The following is a 20,033-nucleotide window of genomic DNA, read 5'->3' on the forward strand; positions in this document are numbered from 1 at the left end:
CAGTGGAGTAGTTTGAGTAGCGCCATAAAAGAAATAAAACAAAATAGTGGTATTTAAATTGTTATTTGTGAAAATAGTGAAACAGCCAAACACATCTGAAATTCTTACAGTGCATGAAAATCTGTTATAAACAGGGATTGAACAACATAAAAACAAAACAAGCCTCTCAAGCATTTGTGAAGTGATAGCAACAAGCTGTGTGCCTTTGTTTCCCCTCCTCTACATCTAGGTATGAGACTCAGGTAGCTCCCAGTCACAATAAGTGGAAGAAAAGGAGGTCTGCTTGCCCCTTAAATTTAATTCAGCCTTTGTTATGGGCTCAATTGAAGTCTGAAACATGAAAGCCCCCACACCACCTGCACGTTGCTGCTGGAAAACGAAAGCAGGCATGGTGCGGGTGCTGCGGAATGTGTCCTGGTGTCTGAAAATTACACCAGGACAAGCTTAGTATATTTCAGTGGGACTCACTTCTTGCAGGGTGGACGGCGTCCACCCTGTGAAAATAGTGGGTGGACGCCCCGTACCTGCATGCAACCCCAACTTGTGCCCTGCTCATCGGTCTTCATGTAGGCATGGCTTATTTCTATAAACAGCCTTTAACAACTGAGATAAAGAAGTTGCATATGCATGAAGAAACCTGTAACTGAATGAAAGCTGCACACAAAAATAAAGACAACAATCCCCTGAATGTGAGCTTGAAAGTGTGACATTTCAATATTCGCTTCCGTTTATATCATAGTCTCCCTTTCTCAAGAGCTGTAACAGTTCTGTGATACCAGCACATCTTCTGTGTCACCATAAAGAATAAGTTTTTCTTTTTCTTTAATAGGGCGCACCAGATATTTTTTTGAGAGCTAGTCTTGAGGTCACATCAACAGCATCTCTACATCTTGTATACCTACTAGTGTTGTGTTTAATTAGCAGCTCAGTCAAGTTTCCTTCTCTTAGTTGCCATGTGTATGGTTCGGAGGCCATTTTCTCAGCAGTCCGGCCTCTTTTTACAGGCCAGGAACTACAGCTGGGCCAGGCCAGCTGAGCATCTTTGTAGCAGACCAGTAATGTGGGTGGGCATAATTAGAGAGAGTTAAATGGACAGTCTTGCAGAGAGATTGTTATTTCACATTTATTTTTCTAGTTTTAGTATCAACTTCTAAGTAGAGTTCAATACTTTTGATTCTCCCGTCATGACCAAAACCTTCCTTATTGAGTACTGGAGGTACTGCAATGGTATAGGTCTCATCTTCTCTATTTAAACAGTCATACAATAATGCATACCACTCATATCCACCTCTCCTTCCCCATGACCTGTTTGCAAGTCAGAATGCCTCAATGATTAGTCTTAAGCTCCCCAGTGCTTAATTTGAGCCAGTGATTTCTGGTGCCTGGCACCTACAATTAATGCTCAACACTGACATTAATGACCCCACACCACATTGATGTGCAGAACAACAGGTTTAATCATGCAACATACAAAAAAAATGCATAATACCTGCCCCCCACGCCAATCCTAAAGCTTTTGGTGACCTGGAATAGTCTGAATTATCACACTTGTAGGACTCCAGGGGTTATTAGCTGTGTTGGTACTGTCATTGGCAGTGGCGGTGGTGCAAGCTGCTGTGGTCTGTTGAAAGAGCCTTGGCATTTAAGTTTTTTACAAATTAAGCACTAGAGCGTCCCACCTTTTCGTCTTCTCTACCTTCCTCACCAATGTTGCAAATCATATTTTATGTAGATGATGCACAGATTTTCTAGCCTTAATCATCTTGCGGTTGAAACCTCCTGCATATCGGACGATAAATCTTTGATCTGCTGGAGCATTTTCATCCTTCACAGGAATCAATGTTCAGCTTCAGGTTGACTGCTGTTTGGACCCTGCAACAGGATGTGGTAGAGCCATACACCTCAACTTCAGTACAAACCAATTAAGTTACACAGTATGATCTATTTGGCCATACAAAGGGAAAATCCAGTCACTTCTTAAACAGGATGCAGGATATGTCTTCACCATTCATTGTGATACTAGATCTGGTGGATTCATTTGATTCAGGCATGTTGATGGTAATCTCAACTGTGTTTGCATGTTCTTTGAGATTCATCTCAGAAGTTTTTTACTGCCTTTTTCCATGCAAGTTGAATGATGATACACTCTCCATCAGCTTGAAAGTAGGTCATACAGACTCAGGGCCTGATTTAGAGTTTGAAAGATGGGTTACTCCATCACACCGGTGACAAATATCCCGTCCAATGGAATACAAATCCCATAAAATATCATGGGGTTTATATTTCGGCAGATGGAATGTCCATCACCATTGTGATGGAGTAACTTCTTTGCCAAACTCTAAATCAGGCCCTTAGTCTGATGGCTGTTCATTGTGTCCGGTTCAGAGACTGCAGCTTCTCCAGAATGCTGTTTCCCATAAGGTCCTATGTATCAAACCCTGGGCCTGCATTTTCCCCACCTTTTGTCCCCTGTTCTGGTCACTGATGTTGACGCGGATCTTTTTCTCACATCTATTTGCTAAAATGTATGGCATTGACCTAAAATACCTTAGTAATTTGGTACTTTTCTGGGCATTAGCTATATTCGGAAAATACCTGAGACCTTCCTCACAGCTTACTCTTTATAAATGTAGATGCTGGCAGTTTTTTTTACTCCAAACCCCTTTTCTCTAAAATTTTAATTTGATCATAACTTAATCGTGAATATTTTTGTAAACTTATAAAGCCTGTATTGTATTTTCCACAACTTGTTCTGTATTGCCATGTCACATAGGCTCTCATTATACTAATAAGACTACTGGATTTTGAGCTGCAGAATCACCTGCAGTGTGGGAGACTGAGTCTTACCCACTACAGATGACACCTGTCGCCCTAATCCGGGTTTTTGCTCTGGCTAACTAGCAGTGCCTCATCTCTACCCAAGGGCAAGGATGATTGGGCAGCCGAGCGCATGACATGATTGATGTCCACTCCGGCGCCCCTTCGGACCCCTGCCCGCACTTCATCTTTAACAAAGCCGACGACATCATCGCCCCGCACCTCCAGACCGTCATCAACTCTTCTTTTTCTTCTGCTACCTTCCCCGAATGCTGGAAGCACGCTGAAGTCAACGCCCTACTAAAGAAACCTACGGCTGACCCAAGCGACCTGAAAAACTTCCGCCCCATCTCTCTTCTACCTTTCCCAGCCAAGGTAATAGAAAAGACCGTCAACAAACAGCTGACCACCTTCCTGGAAGACAACAACCTGCTCGACCCTTCACAAACCGGATTCCGAACCAACCACAGCACGGAAACCGCCCTCATCTCAGTCACAGACGACATCAGAACCCTGATGGACAACGGTGAAACAGTCGCCCTCATTCTCCTCGACCTCTCGGCTGCCTTTGACACCGTCTGTCACCGCACCCTAATCACCCGCCTACGCTCCACCGGGATCCAAGGCCAGGCCCTGGACTGGATCGCCTCCTTCCTCGCTAACCGCTCCCAAAGAGTTTACCTCCCTCCGTTTCGCTCAGAACCCACCAAGATCATCTGCGGCGTACCTCAAGGCTCATCGCTCAGCCCGACACTCTTCAATGTCTACATGAGCCCCCTCGCCGACATCGTACGCAAGCACGACATCATCATCACCTCCTACGCCGACGACACCCAACTTGTACTCTCCCTCACCAAGGACCCCGCCAGCGCCAAGACCAACCTACAAGAGGGTATGAAGGACGTCGCAGATTGGATGAGGCTCAGCCGCCTAAAGCTGAACTCTGAAAAAACGGAAGTCCTCATCCTCAGCAACACCCCGTCCGCCTGGGACGACTCCTGGTGGCCCACGGCCCTCGGCACCGCACCGACCCCCGCAGACCACGCCCGCAACCTCGGCTTCATCTTGGACCCTCTTCTCACCATGACCAAGCAAGTCAACGCCGTGTCCTCCGCCTGCTTCCTCACTCTCCGCATGCTCCGTAAGATCTTCCGCTGGATCCCCGCCGACACCAGAAAAACCGTGACCCACGCCCTTGTCACGAGCCGCCTGGACTACGGCAACACCCTCTACGCCGGGACCACAGCCAAACTCCAAAACCGCCTGCAACGCATCCAAAACGCCTCGGCCTGCCTCATCCTCGACGTACCCCGCAACAGCCACATCTCCGCACACCTGAGACACCTGCATTGGCTCCCAGTCAGCAAAAGGATCACCTTCCGTCTTCTCACCCACGCACACAAAGCCCTCCACAACAAGGGACCGGAATACCTCAACAGACGCCTCAGCTTCTACGTCCCCACCCGCCCCCTCCGCTCCGCTGGCCTCGCACTTGCTGCCGTCCCTCGCACCCGCCGCTCCACGGCGGGTGGGAGATCTTTCTCCTTCCTGGCGGCCAAGACCTGGAACTCCCTCCCCACCAGCCTCAGGATCACCCAGGACCACTCCGCTTTCCGGAGACTCCTAAAGACTTGGCTGTTCGAGCAGCGATAACCCCCCCTTTCCCCCCTAGCGCCTTGAGACCCGCACGGGTGAGTAGCGCGCTTTATAAATGTTAATGATTTGATTTGATTTGATTGATTTCTCAGGAAAACCTTGGTCACTCAGGTCTCAATTATTTCTCTCATTTACATTAGTCTCACATACAGAATGACAAACAGAGGCAGTATTTGTTTCAATAAGATTATAATGAAGCAACTGCATCTGAGATAGCAAAGCATGTACCGCAATAACCAGGACGATACAGCATGACAAGATTAAAATTGTGACAAGGAGAGTAAAGCATAGAAATAACGCTACCATATTGTCACTGGAATCAATAGACTAATTCCTACCTGGGCTATAATAGAGCGCAGCATGTTGAGCTCTAATTCTGCCCTTCAGGTTCCCCTGGGAAGACCTCATCCCCCATACCTGAGCCAAGGACTGAAGTCTGCATAAGCAGCTGTAGCGAAGCGTTCAGCAATCAGCATACAGTTGTGGTTCACTGGCTGGAATATGCCTCTTATTTGCCAATGTCTAGTTCCCCATACACTTTTTAAATCAATCGACTTCAACCAATATTCATAGCCTTCTATAGTCAACCGAGAAACAAAGGAATCCGAATAAATAAATTTAGTATTTGTCAATAATGTGTACATTTTTGGTCGGTGGCAATTTAAAATAATATGACGCAGCATTTTTTACATTGTGCCCAGGAAAAATATGTAAACTTTTCAGAGTATGTTTTAGAACTCCCATGCAGTGGAGATGGACTATGTTCCTATTGTGTGTAATTACAAACAGTCTTTGGGGTACTTGCTCTGTGGATGAAATGTTGCCCATAAAAATTATAGCAAACCATATCACCATAATTCTCTTTAGATTGATAAACATCTTTGTTTTCAAATACAGTATAATACTGCAATTCAGTCATCATCGAATCAACTGTTTTCACATCCCAATCATCAGAAACAACTCCTGGTATTATGATATCGTTCATTGAAAGTTTAAACACATATGGTATTTGAATGACCTCTGTGGGGCCGTATATATCAAATGTTACTTTAACCCACACAATCCCATCAGGAATTGGTATAGCGGAAATGTTCACAAAAGACAAGTCTCTGCGGACCTTGTGAGAAGAAAAATGTGGTTTTAGGACCTCAAAATATAGGGCCCGATGCACAACTGCATTTTATAGCACCTAAAGTAGTATTACATTACAAATTACAAAGACTCGCATACTACAAAATGTAAACCACAAACCTTTGACCTCTGCTGCTCTTATTTTTTCAATGTGGAGATCTTTGCCACAGAAATGGAGATCTCTGCACAAATGGTTATACAAATTAGTAAAAAATGTAGGAGAGGCAATGAGGTGTGGTTGGAAAAGGATACATAGTTGCTTCTCAGACCTTCATTACAAATTGGGTTATTTCACCTGCAGTGACACCAGGACAGTATGTAGACATACTAGCCGGTAGTCAAACGCCTGCTCCCCCCAACCTCAGAATCTCTGCACCAAACTCATGAGGGCCTAAATTGGATGTGTGAAGGAGGATTTAGGGAGGAGTGTGGAAGACACATGGTATGTATCTGTGTGTATGTATGTATATGTATGGCATTTTTATAACACAACCTGGCCAAATAGCAGTTGAACGCTTTTCATAGTCAAAGAACAGCATACATTAAATAAGTAGGAAGCTGGGTTGTGGAAGGTATTGCATTGTAAAACATGGGAAAACAAAACATACACCCACAAAAGATTAAGAAAATTGCAATTCACAAAATATATTTCTAAAGTCAAAACAACCATCAAAGTGCCAGAACAGCATAGGCGCCTTAAAATCATTCAAGAATACACATGATCAACCACTGGTACTGCAACACACTCCCATAGAAAACAGGGGAAGCAGGGATTTAAAATAAACTCCATAGGATCTAATGTTAAATGTATTAAAAGAGTTCAATATTTGAAATTGTATACACACACACACGTATAACAAACATACACATATATACATACATATATGTGTATACACAACATAATTTTACATATTTTAATTAAATAATAAACTTACCTTTTAAAAATATATTAAATGTTTAAACTGTACACACAAAAATAAAACTTCTAAAAACATTAATTTTGAGTTCACCTTATGTGGGCTAATGTCTCTGAAGAGAATCCATTCTGCGGTGTGTGGACCGCTGTTCTTATCTCATTGTATGTGTCCTAAGAGAAGGTGACTGTTTTACTCCTATTTATGGCTTTGTTGACACCACAGGATTGATCTGGTGAGTGATTATCAATGAGTAGATCAATAATCACCAAAAATATAATGCAATAAAGATGCCATTATACCTTCCCTTAAGAAAAATAAGTGAAATAAGGAACAAAACTATTTAAGAATGTGATAAAGCCCTGCAGTCTAATTTAGGCTTTTAGATAGATGTGAAATGGGCCTTTCTGTTATGTTTTAAAGAATATTTTCTGCATTGTCTACTCTGCAATCCGTGCTTACTGGCTAACACAATATGTTCCATTCGTTTTATTTTTGGTAGGCCAGCTACAGATGCATGCATACTGTGAAAACCCAGACATTGTACTCTGTGGTCATAAAAGTGATTTGGTAGATCAGAGAGTGGTTAAAAAGGAGGAAGCACAAGAACTTGCTGAGAAGTATGGGTAAGTAACTTCTACCGGTAATTGTGTCTGAAATGAAAACTGTGAAAAACTATTGACCTGCTGCTCCAAAAACATTTCTGTCTTAACACTTCTTACTAATATGTTACCCGATTGCATACAATCTAGATGCAGCACTGCCCTGAGCTTTTTTCAGCAACTTTGTTATATGTTTTCCCTAATTTTTATTTCATTTGTGTTTTTTCTGCTTTCAAACTTTGCAGAAAAAAGAATAAAACCATTATCATCAAATGTAATTGAATATATAAAAAGAAAACAAATCAAGGTGCTTTATCATAGATCAAATCATTGTTCACCAGATTTTCTACGGCTAATCCATGCAGATGTCGAGAATTTTGCCACACTATAAACTATGACTTCCCCAGTGCACGAGCTTAGGGCCCCTAGATGTTGCCTGATCCCTAGCTGAAAGCAGTTTGGTAAAATCCATTTTTCCCTGGTCCTTTATAAGCATCACAAGAAAAAGGAAGTGAAGAACCCATTCAGGCACTTTCCCACATACTGGACAAAGGCCACTTCCAGCTTTTAGCCTACATTGGTGGTGAAATTCCATATCCGAATTTGGCATAAAGAGTTTTCACTAGCGCCTACGTTGTGTTATCTAAAAAAAAAAAAAAAGGCTCAAAAGATGGAGTAATTTTCTAATCTGAAAATTTATTGATAGTGATCCAGCTTTACATTTTTGCATATCTTCTTCCCATTGCGCACAATAAAATCTTTCTTTCAAGGCCGACTGTGATCGAGGTTACCTTAATAGGTGAATCTTAGAGCTCTGTCAACCCTGAATGGAATAAAGATTCACTTAAATGCGCAAGCAAGGGAATATCGTGATAGTTGCGGTGCTATTGAAGTTCCTTGAAAGTAAATCTATATGAAACTAGCTCTGGCATACAATGTAATCTAAGCCAGTAGAGTAAGTATCTAACCTTTAGAACATGGTCAAAGCGGCGTTGGCCCAAGTTAGTGAACAGCGGGATTAGGAGTGTAATCTGTAGGTGGGTTAACAAGAGATTTTAAAAATGTATTTTCTGTCCTTGTCACCCTAGTTACTTTCTTATTCCTCCATAGCTCCGCACAATAAAGTGTGGATCCTAAGGTCTTGATCTTGTAAATTTCCGCAGGTGGGCTACCAGTACGATTTAAAAAAAAATAATAAAAAAATAATAATGTTTTTTAATTTTTGTAAAATGTCTGCTGATTCATTTTGGAGCTTCAGTGCACTGTTGGTGATCTGTGAGTTTCAGGCTAAACTGTTTGTTATCCTTATTACCAAGTAATCAAAGTCTCTAACTTCCCCAATTAGATCAGAGCCAGCTCTGAGTAGCCCTAAGTTATGTATTTTGCCTTCAGCAAAGTGTCATTAGCAATAACAATGCTGGAATTTTCAAGGAACCAATTTTTAGACAATCATTACCAGGGATGTCAAGGAATGTAACCACATCATTGGGTAAAAGGATGATAAAAAGGAAAAAAGGGTCAGGGCAATGACACATCCCTGCTTGACTCCTTTTTCAACTTTTATCTTGTCAGAAAGCTCACCGATCAGTCCCCATCTAACATCAGCAAAATGATCATTATGCAGTCAAAATATAATAGATGGGAAATCTCAAGGCCTTCAGCCCCTTCCTCAACTTATGACACAGAATCATATCAAAGGCCCACCATAGTTCTACAAAGGCCAAACACCACTGTAAGTGCCCTTTGCTCAGTTTGACGGTTTTCCAGTAGATTGTAAATCTAATGACCCAGTCCATGCTGCAGGCTTTAGTCCGAAACCCCACTTGCAAATCGGACAAAACCTTGTTTTCATTTAGCCATATCCGTAATTTATTTAGTATCTGCTGTTTATACAACTTATAGGTCTGTAATTCCAAAGTTTATCCTATGTCCCTTTTTTACAGATGGGGTGAGCTACACCCCACACCAAAACTTTGGGACCTCTGGCACCTTCAAAATACTATTAGTTAATATAGGGCCTCCATGTCTGCAAATCAGCAACATATACGTCTCTTGGGATTCTAACTGGGCCAGGAGCCTTCACACTTACAGTATTAAGGATAGCCTCATATGTTTCATCCAGTGTAAATGATACTGCACTAGACCAACTCTTCAATTCCTGGCCATCAGCAGTCAAAGAGTTAGGTGTTGCATAAGTCATTCGAGTACAAGTTTTGGAAGTGAGCCACCCAAACCTGAGGCTCGATAAAAATCGAAACGTTTGATAATATATGTATTCTACCATAGGCAACTATATGCCAAAATGCTTTTTGGTTACTTGCATGGGCAGCTGTGGTTAGATCTTACCACATTTCCATATCCCATTCAATGTTTCCCAGTTCTTCCTAGCTATTTTTATATCTTACTGGGTGTTGCTTCTTATCGACTTAAGAAGTGAGAATCTAGCCTCCCTACACTCCTTATTGTACCGTTTTTTCCTCCCAATTGGTCTGGTACCTTTGCTTAGTTCCTTAATGATTGGGGCTCTGAAGCCTTAAAGCAGTTTCTCATGAAGAACGATTATACTATTAAGTGTGTCAGACTTATTTGTCTTGCATATGGGCAGGATATTCTAAGCCTTCACATCTTTATCTTGGATTGGTGAATTTGTATCTGGGAAGCATTTTATTTTGGACAATTTGAGCATATGTTTATTGTTTGACAGGCTAATCGTCCCTGTCTGAATACGGGGAGAAATGTAAAATGTACATGTGTGGTATCCCTTGAGGGTAAGATGTAAAATATTATGATTACTCTCTGAGAATCCTATACCTACTATACCTTTCAAAAAGAGCTAGAGCCAAAGATCAAGAGAATATAATCAATTCGGCTAGTGTGAATAATAAAATTATATGTGTTATTCGGCTAGATCTGATGGTGTTCGGCCATTACAACCTCTGAGACCCAGGTTTACTCTTATCCCGATTAGCTGCATAGCCTGCCTAGGCAAAAGGATGGTGTTGCTATGTTCACCCTAAGAGGCTAGGGTATGTCCAGATGTGGGTCCCTTGCTAGCTGTGCCACTGGATTGAAACTAGCCTGGCTGATGAGGGGTGATACCCTGAAACCAGTCCCAGGACACTTGGTTTCGGTCCAGGGGGGGCCTGACCTGGCAGCCCCCTACCTTATTAACACTTTTCTGCCATGTGTATGGCCCCATAGTGCTCTTGTTCAAGGGTGTAGGTGTCAGAATCAAGGCTGCGTGCGGTCCAGGTTCCACCTGAAGGTCCGCTGCGTGGATTTGCGGCATGTTATGTGCACCACTGGGCATCCCCGCGTGTTTCAAGAATGGCCAGCAGCGTCGCTTGCCCTGTGGTAAAACCCACATAACTGCAGGTTCAGGCCATTGGTGGTCAAGATGCACTTATCAGTGCTATTCTATGAAGGGACTACATTTCCCATGTTTTTAGAGGCAGCAGCCATCTTGGGGTGTGGCTGGCCTATAAAGCCCAGCCACACCCTACCTCGTGGCTCACTATTTTGAAGACTTGGATGCAGTCAGACCTCAAGGTACCTTCCTCTGGAGCAAGGCAGAATTTCTTCAAAGGCAGCTTGGCAGAAACTCAAATGCTCCAGTTATACCCTTTGGGAATTCAAACACGAGTAGGTCGTACTCGTGGGCGGTAAGGTCATGAAGAGCCCAAGTCAGAAGGGAGTTGTTTCTCCCTAACTTTCAGCATTCCCCTAGACTAACGAGCATGGCGTTTTAGGCCGCTTCCGTTGACGGCAGCAAATGCACCCAGTAAGGCACTTCAGTTCATGGCGGCAAACGCGCTCAGTAAAGCGCTTCAGTTCACGCCGGCATACGCGCTCAGTAAAGCGCTACAGTTCACGGCGGCAAAGGCGCTCACTGGAGCACTTCAGTTCACTGCAGCAAAGGCGCTCAGTAAAGCGCTTCAGTTGACGGCAGCAAACGTGCTCAGTATAGTGCTTCAGATCACGGCAGCAAATGACATGCTCAGTAAAACGCTTCAGGTCACGACAGCAAACGCGCTCAGTAAAGCGCTTCAGTTCACAGAAGCAACACGCTCCAGTAAAAGCTCTTTTCATGCACAGGAGAACCTTTATTGAAAAAGGGTTTCAAAGATAAAGAAATCACAGTTTCATTGTTTAAGATGCATGATATGCGAGATACATATTAAGGTGTTTTACATGATTTGAAAAGTCCTCTTTAAGTGTTTTATGAGTCATCTAAACAGAGAAGTAATGTTTAGAGTTTTATCAATGTATAAGTGGTTCTATGATTGATATTTCAGAGAGTGTCCATGGTCTAAAGCTCTGGTCTTCTTGGGACTCTGAGGTCTCAGTTCATTCTGGTGTTGTGATTTACAGAAGGGGCTATTGCCCAATCACAAAGAGTGTCAATCTGGTATTATGGAGATGCAGGTACGCAAAGGCTCTAATGGCGAATTAGATTGTCATTAATGAGTATATGCGTGCTTGTTCTAACCTCTTCCTTTTCAGATCTCTATCCCAACTGTTCCCTACCCTAATTCCCTTCCCTCTGCCTGGCTTCATCATAACTCTGTGCTATTAAAGCTTTCTGAGACGATGACGTCGGGAGGTGGGCCTTTTTGTTCAGGAGCGTGCAGATCCTGAGGAAAAGACACCCTGACCGAATATTTATCCCATGATTTAATACTTTCCTTTTGGTCTGTACGTTAGCTGCGCAAGAATGGCCACCTTAGACACCCGTATGCAAGCGGTAGCTCAGATGCAAAAAGATCTGACAGACTCAAAAAATGTCACAGCTAATTTTGTTAGCAAAGTAACTCAGTTACAGAGTAAGGTGGATGGCTTTGATTCTGCTACTCGCCCTATGGTTGCCACACCTACTAATATAGCTGTGAACGTTCCACCACAGATTCCTTTAGCTGCACCAGAAAGGTTTTCAGGCGACCCTAATAAGGTTCAAATTTATCTCACTCAGGTGGAGTTACATTTTACATAACGTCCCAGTGCTTTTCCGGACGCACAATCTAGAATTGCATTTCTGATATTGTATCTGAGTGGTGATGCAGCTATTTGGGCTGTGCCTTTAGTTTGAGTAGCCTTTGTTGTATAATTGGCGCCATTTTGTGGAAGAATTTGAAAAAGTATTTGATAGGCGCGCTATAACTATGGCTGCAGACAAAGAGTTGCTAGAATTGCACCAAGGAAATAAAGATTTGATAACGTATTTGTCCCATTTCAACCGGCTAGTTGTGGAAACTGCTTGGCCTGAGGAAAAAAAGGTCAGCAGTATTTTATCAGGGGTTAAAAGACAAATTAAAAGATGTATTGGCCTAAGTTGAACCACAACCAGAAACTTGCTCTGATTTGATTAATCTAACTCTACGGTTAGATCATAGACTCTCTGAAAGAAAAGGAGTAAGGAAAAAATTGGAAAAAAACAATTGGCGTCTGGAAAGGCCCAGACATCTTCAAGCGTCCTCAGATCCGATGATTGAACCAATGGATATCAGAACTGTCAGCCCATCATTGACCAAAGAGGAAATGAACAAACAACAAAAAAATGGTCAGTGTTTATATTGCGGAAATCAGGGTCATTTTATAAAGGAATGTCAAAAGAAACTCAAAGGTAAAAAGGACCCAACTTTCGGAACAAAGAAAAAGATAGCTATTGCTTTGGAAGACTCACAGGAAAACTAAAATTCCCAAGAAAAAATGAAGGGGACCTCTTGGGCAAATTAACAATCCCTTCAGTGTGCTCATGCACAAACAGATATGTCTAACATTTTCGAATTCTAGTACAAATGACTGTGCAAGGAAAAAGACATAAAGTACAAGTCCTAATTGATTCAGGGGCAACAGAAAATTTTGTGGCTCAACAGACTGCACTAAACTTACAGATACCCAGTGTCAGGAAAAAGATTCTCGAAGTTGTTTATGCAGTTGATGGTAGCAAATTGGCCGGAGGCCCAGTTATTAAGCAAACTTCACAAATCCAAATAATTTGTAAAGATCATGAAAACCAGAATCATTGTGAAATCATTTGCTTCGATATAACACAGGCATCCCAGTATGGGTTTATCCTTGGAATGCCGTGGTTAATGTTACATAATCCATGCATAGACTGGCGCAACCAAGTTTTACTTTTTTCTTCTTCCTCTTGTGCAAAAAAAGTGTTCAAATAAAGAGAAACAAAGAAGAAGAGTTTCAACATTCTATTTTTACTGCAGCCGAAAAGGAAGTTCATCTGCCATCCCAATACTCAGAATATTCTGACGTTTTCAGTAAGAAGAAAGCAAGTTCCTTACCACCTCACAGACGGTACGATTGTCTGATCGTCTTAGTACCTGGCACTAAAATACCAAATTGTAGAATCTATGCCTTATCTGAGAAAGAAAACCAAGTCCTGCGAGAATATCTTGATCAATGTTTGGCCAACAAGTTAATTCGGCCATCACAATCTCCAGCAGCTTCACCCCTATTCCTCGTACCCAAAGCTAATGGTGATTTGAGCCCTTGTATTGACTTTAGAGCAATCAATAAGATCACAGTCAAGAACAAATATCCACTTCCTCTTATTCCAGACTTGTTAGACCAAGTAAAATCCACTGTTATCTATACCAAACTTGACTTACGAGGTGATTATCACTTAGTTCGAATTTGAGAGGGAGATGAGTGGAAAACTGGTTTCAAAACTCGTTATGTCCTCTTCGAGTATCTAGTGATGCCGTTTGGTCTATGTAATGCTCCAGCAGCCTTTCAATACTTCCTAAATTATGTCCTGAGAGAGTATTTAGACATCTTTGTTATCGTTTATATAGACGATATATTGATTTATTTAGACTCAGAGGAAATACATGAAGAACTTGTGAAAAAGGTATTAAAACCCCTGCAAAAGCACAATCTATTCTGTAAATTAAGTAAATGTGAATTTAATTCCAATCGTACCGTCTGTGAGGTGGTAAGGAACTTGCTTTCTTCTTACTGAAAATGTCAGAATATTCTGAGTATTGGGATGGCAAATGAACTTCCTTTTCGGCTGCAGTAAAAATAGAATGTTGAAACTCTTCTTCTTTGTTTCTCTTCATTTGAACACTTTTTTTGCACAAGAGGAAGAAGAAAAAAGTAAAACTTGATTGCGCCAGTCTATGCATGGATTATGTAACATTAACCACGGCATTCCAAGGATAAACCCATACTGGGATGCCTGTGTTCATTCCAAAGAAGTTGAATTTCTAGGAGTCATCTTAACACCAAATGGCATGCAAACGACTGAAAGATTCAAGCAGTATCTGAATGGCCCACACCAAAATCAGTACGTGATGTTCAATGCTTTTTGGGATTTGCAAATTTTTATCGACGTTTCATCCATCATTTCTCCCAAAAGGTGGCACCAATCACTAAATTGCTAAGAAAAAAGGTCATTTTCAACTGGTCCTAAGAAACTGAGGAAGTATTTCAAGAATTGAAAAAGGCTTTTACTACAGCTCCCATCTTAGCTCACCCCAATGTGGAGGAACCATTCATAGTGGAAGCTGATGCATCCGATGTTGCTGTGGGAGCCATCTTATCTCAACGCCATAGAGAAACGGGGCAGTTGCACCCCATCGCTTATGCATCAAGGAAATTGAATGAAGCGGAACAGAACTACACCATAGCTGAAAAAGAATTATTAGCAATTCGCAATGCTTTTAAGGAATGGAGACATTATCTGTTGGGAGCAAAACACACCATAACTGTATATTCTGATCATAGAACTTTACAGTTTATGAGTTCTGCCAGACTATTGACTCCCAGACAATTGAGATGGATGCTATTCTTCGCAGAATTTGATTTCATAGTGACCTTTAGACGAGGAGTTGACAATCGAAAGGCAGATGCTTTGTCTAGGTAAGATTCTTCGATTACTCATACCGAACAAAAACCTATGCCTATTATAACGCCTTCAAAAGTACTGTGTTTAAAAGCATCGGAGAAATTCTTTGATCTTATTCGTAAAAAATGTCATATCGCCAAGTGGCAAGAGTGGTTACAACAAGAGACCAAAGGATCAAATTCAACAAGGTTTACCACTACATGAATCTCTAGTGTTCCTGCCTACTGAGGAGTTACGAGAAACAGCTTTTCATTGGTTACATAGTCACCCTCTGGCTGGTCATCCAGGTCCTCAAAAAAACAATAGAACTCATGAAGAGGTATTTTTGGTGGCCTACATTCGTCCACGATCTTAAGCAAATGTTGCAATCCTGTGAGGTATGTGCAAGATGCAAAAGCAAACATAGCAAACCTAAAGGTCTACAAATACCGCTACCTGTTCCCAATCATCCATGGGAACATATTTCAATGGACTTAATTACTGGTCTTCTGCAAATAAAACAATTTATTACCATTTTAGTGGTAGTGGACAGCCTTACTAAATGTGCTAATTTCATCGCTTGTAAAGGGCTCCCAACCTCTGACACCTTAGCAACTATTATCCTAAAAAACATTGCTCGCCTTTATGGACTCCCAAGATTCATCCTTTCTGATAGAGGAACACAATTCTCTGCACGCTTTTGGCAACAATGGTGCAAGGCTTTACAAATTGATTCAACCTTGTCTACTAGTTATCATCCACAAACGGATGGTCAAACAGAGAGACTAAACCAAACCCTAAAACAATACTTGCCATGTTATGCAACAAAATCTCCAAAAACCTGGTTGGATCTTTTGTGGCTAGCTGAACTGGCATAGAATAACTCATCATTCCTCGATAAACTCAACACCTTTCTATGGGTCATATGGTCGTCATCCACATATTTTGCCAGTCACATTACCGGCTTCAACACAAACCACTCCGGCAGTTATGGACATGCTAACACACATGAAGAAGGTACATTCAGAACTGCAAACAAATCTCCATGAAGCTAAGAAAAAATATAAAATACAATCTGACAAGAAACACCAGCCTGGTCCTCAATATACAGACAAGGATAAAGTTTGGTTGTCCACAAAAAACTTTGTAATCAAAAATAAAAATATGTTCCATCCAAAATTCATAGGGCCCTATGAAGTTTTACGACAAGTGAATCCAGTAACACATAAACTGAAGCTACCATCGTCTTTCAAAATTCACCCAGTATTTCACACTTCACTTTTCAAATTAGCTTCGCCCCCAAGTGTCACACAACCTGCTCCTCTCTTAGTCCAAGGGCACTAGTAATTTGAAGTGCGAGCTATCTTTGATTCCAAATATCAGGAATTTTCCCTTTGGTACCTGGTGTTTTTGAAAGGTTATGGACCGGAAAATAACTCTTGGGAGCCTGCAAAGAATGTCCATGCACCACGTTTGGTGCAGCGATTTCACCTGCTCCATCCTGAAAAACCAGGCCCTGGACTGCGCTTGGGAGAGGGGTGTAATGTCAGGATCAAGGCTGCAGTCCAGGTTCCACCCGAAGGTCTGCTGCGCAGATTTGCAGCACGTTATGCGCACCACTGGTAATCCCTGCGTGTTCCAAGAATGGCCAGCAGCGTCGCTTGCCCTGTGGTAAAACCCACATAGCTGCAGGTTCAGGCCATTGGTGGTCAAGATGCACTTATCAGTGCTATTCTATAAGGGGACTACATTTCCCATGTTTTTAGAGGCAGCAGCCATCTTGGGGTGTGGCTGGCCTATAAAGCCCAGTCATACCCAACCTCGTGGCTCACTATTTTGAAGACTTTGATGCAGTCAGACCTCAAGGTACCTTCCTCTGGAGCAAGGCAGAATTTCTTCAAAGGCAGCTTGATAGAAACTGGAATGTTCCAGTTATTCCCTTTGGGAATTCAGACACGAGTAGGTCGTACTCGTGGGCAGTAAGGTCATGAAGAGCCCAAGTCGGAAGGGGGTTGTTTCTCCCTAACTTTCAGCATTCCCCTAGACTAACGAGCATGGCGTTTTAGGCTGCTTCAGTTAACGGCAGCAAACGCGCCCAGTAAGGCGCATCAGTTAATGGCAGCAAACGCACTCACCAAAGCGCTTCAGTTCAAGGCAGCAAACGCGCTCACCAAAGCGCTTCTGTCCACGACAGCAAACGCGCTCAGTGATACACTTCAGTTCACGGCAACAAAACACGCTCAGTAAAGTGCTTCAGTCCACGACAGCAAACGCACTCAGTAAAGCGCTTCAGTTCACGGCAGCAAAACGTGATCGGTAAAGCGCTTCAGTTCACGGCAGCAAACACGCTCAGTAAAGCGCTTCAGTTCACGTCAGCAAAACACGCTCAGTAAATCGCTTTAGTCCACGGCAGCAAACTCGCTCAGTAAAGTGCTTCAGTTCACGTAAGCAACGCGCTCCAGTAGAAGCACTTTTCATGCACAGGAGAACCTTTATTGAAAAAGGATTTCAAAGATAAAGAAATCACAGTTTCCTTGTTTAAGATGCATGATCTGCGAGATACATATTAAGGTGTTTTACATGATTTAAAAGGTCCTCTTTAAGTGTTTTATGAGTCATCTAAACAGAGATCTAATGTTTAGAGTTTTATCAATGCATAAGTGGTTCTATGATTGATATTTCGGAGAGCGTACGTGGTCTAAAGCTCTGGTCTTCTTGGGACTCTGAGGTCTCAGTTTATTCTGGTGTTGTGATTTACAGAAGGGGCTATTACCCAATCACAAAGAGTTTCAAGCTGGTATTATAGAGATGCATGTACGCAAAGGCTCTAATGGTGAATTAGATTGTCATTAATGAGTATATGCATGCTTGTTCTAACCTCTTCCTTTTCAGATCTCTCTCCCAGCTCTTCCCTACCCTAATTCCCTTCCCCCGCCTGGCTTCATCATAACTCTGTGCTAGTAAAGTTTCTGAGTCAATAACGGTGGGAGGTGGGCCTTCTTGTTCAGCAGCGTGCAGATCCCGAGGAAAGGACACCGTGACAGTAGGTCACTCACAGGATCAACCTGAGTGGAAAAGGTAAAACAAGTGGGCCAAAAATGCTATCTTTCCACCAGCTTCTGCTGATTTGGTTTGACTTTAATGGTTTGTCCAAGAAAAAGAGCACATCTTGCCCATGGTCAGCTGTCTCTTTGGCACTGCTAATCCCACTATTCCACAATTACTGCTGCAATATCGGGTCTTGGCTGAGTTATAACAGTCAGTTATTGTACTTGAGCTTGTTTCTACCTCTAGGAACTGTGGCACTGGGATAGTGCACAAAGAACTGAGACGAAGTCTACACCTACACTGTTATGTCTGAAAGGTCGCACATGGGAGTAAAGCAAGTCCTCCCCTTTGGGTGTTCACCTGTTGAGTTTCAGCCTGAAACTTGAATTTATGCTCCTGGCTCCTCCCCAGTGATTGCACCATTAAATCTAGGAGGTGGTTTATGGGTAAACATAGGTTGGGAACAAAAGAAGTGTCAAAGACCAAGTTCTTCCAAGTCTCCAGCACCGCACCAGACCGCAACGCACCACAAAACAGGGTTTATAAAGCTCCACTACTCACCCATAAGGGTCTTAAGGCACTAAGAGGATTAGTCCTCTCAGCTTCAGTTGAAGAGCCAGGTTTTAAGTTCACCAATGAATGTGAAGAAGGGCATATATGAAGAGTCTTCTCTGCCCACCATGCCCAAGCCCCCAGTAAGCCTTGTCCCCTTCCACTCACAATCAATGTAGTTTTTTTATCCCAGTTTCCAATTCACATTCTCAGATTTATGCGTAGGGCATTGCTTCTTTTTCTTCACATTCCTGATGGTGAAGACCTTGTTGTATGCCAGTCTACTTGCTCGGCGAGTAGTCTTCACTAATCTCTCTTGTCCTCGTGACACACCACCAATGTATTTCACTAGTACAGGGACTCCCACTGACAATCTTGCACTCAATTACAGTTTTTCTGATGACACTAAGTGCCATTTGCAGGAAGAGATTGGTTCAACAATCAGGAAGTTGTAATGTACCTTTCCGATTTTTCTCCTGTATTGGAAAATGTATCTCCACTTCTGAAGCCATATGGGTCCAGTCACTGCCAGTGACTCCAGTACCATCATTTCTAATGGATACTTGTACCTGCAGTTTGCTTGCCTCCATCCTTCATTGTCGTGAGATCGGATGCGCAAACCTGAAGTAGCTGTCTGCCAACTGCAATTGTTGCCTTGGCTCTGTCTCGACTCCCAAGTTGTGATGCCCTGGAACGGTATAAGTTGCCCCCTGGTGCTCTGATGTCAGTTCCTTTTTCACCATGTTCTTCTACACAGATCAGGACTGCTGTCCTTGGATTTTTGTATTTGCTGTGGCAGTAATTGGTCTTTAGGCACACAGTTTTGCCTAGCCGTGTGACAGACTTCCTGCTTGACCTTCTCTCATCTTTATCTTCTTCCAATGAGCATCTGAATGCTTCAGAAGAACTGGCAGGTCAGGTGAGGGGTGGAGGGGCAGGTGGCTGTCACTACCCCAGGTCCAGCTCCAGCTGATTCTTCACTCAGTGATTTTGAGTAGATGACTACACATTCAGGGCCTTCCTCTTGTGACTGTTTTGCCTCTATCCACTTTCCCCTTGTCCTGCACTGGTCCCGCTTGAGGGATAGGTGTCTTTGTCATTAGTCCCTCTCCTCACCCTCCGCCTTGGCATTATCCTTTGACTTAGCTCGTGCCCAGTTGGGTAGAGGCCTGGAGCTGGTATCTGGCTGTTTTCTAGTTCTATGCTGATGCTACTACATGTGCTTCTGGCCTTCCTGGTACTGTCTCTGCTCATGGTGCCACTTTTACTCAGGGTTAACTGGTGATGTTCTGCTACCTACAACCACCTCTTCTGTTCCTCTGAGCCCCAAGGTGACTCGGTTTCTTTTTTTGACCGCTTCCCCACTGTTTGCTATAGCCCTGCTGACAGTCGATTTTGCTGATCTTACTAACATGAGTTAATTCTCACTGACTCCGTCTTTGCTACTGGAAGTCTTCTCTATTTGTC

General features: G+C 42.7%; 1 protein-coding gene across 8 annotated transcripts in view; it reads left to right on the forward strand.

Annotated features, from left to right (window-relative positions):
* RAB27A (RAB27A, member RAS oncogene family) overlaps nt 1–20,033 on the forward strand; it is a 520,171-nt gene that overhangs the window by 491,426 nt on the left and 8,712 nt on the right. For all 8 annotated transcript variants that reach the window (XM_069222438.1, XM_069222439.1, XM_069222440.1 and 5 more), the window contains one exon: nt 7,021–7,144. In XM_069222438.1, the coding sequence (XP_069078539.1) occupies nt 7,021–7,144 (124 nt within the window). The remainder of the gene's footprint in view (nt 1–7,020; nt 7,145–20,033) is intronic.

The sequence above is a fragment of the Pleurodeles waltl genome, chromosome 3_1, assembly GCF_031143425.1.
Source record: "Pleurodeles waltl isolate 20211129_DDA chromosome 3_1, aPleWal1.hap1.20221129, whole genome shotgun sequence".
NCBI lineage: Eukaryota > Metazoa > Chordata > Amphibia > Caudata > Salamandridae > Pleurodeles > Pleurodeles waltl.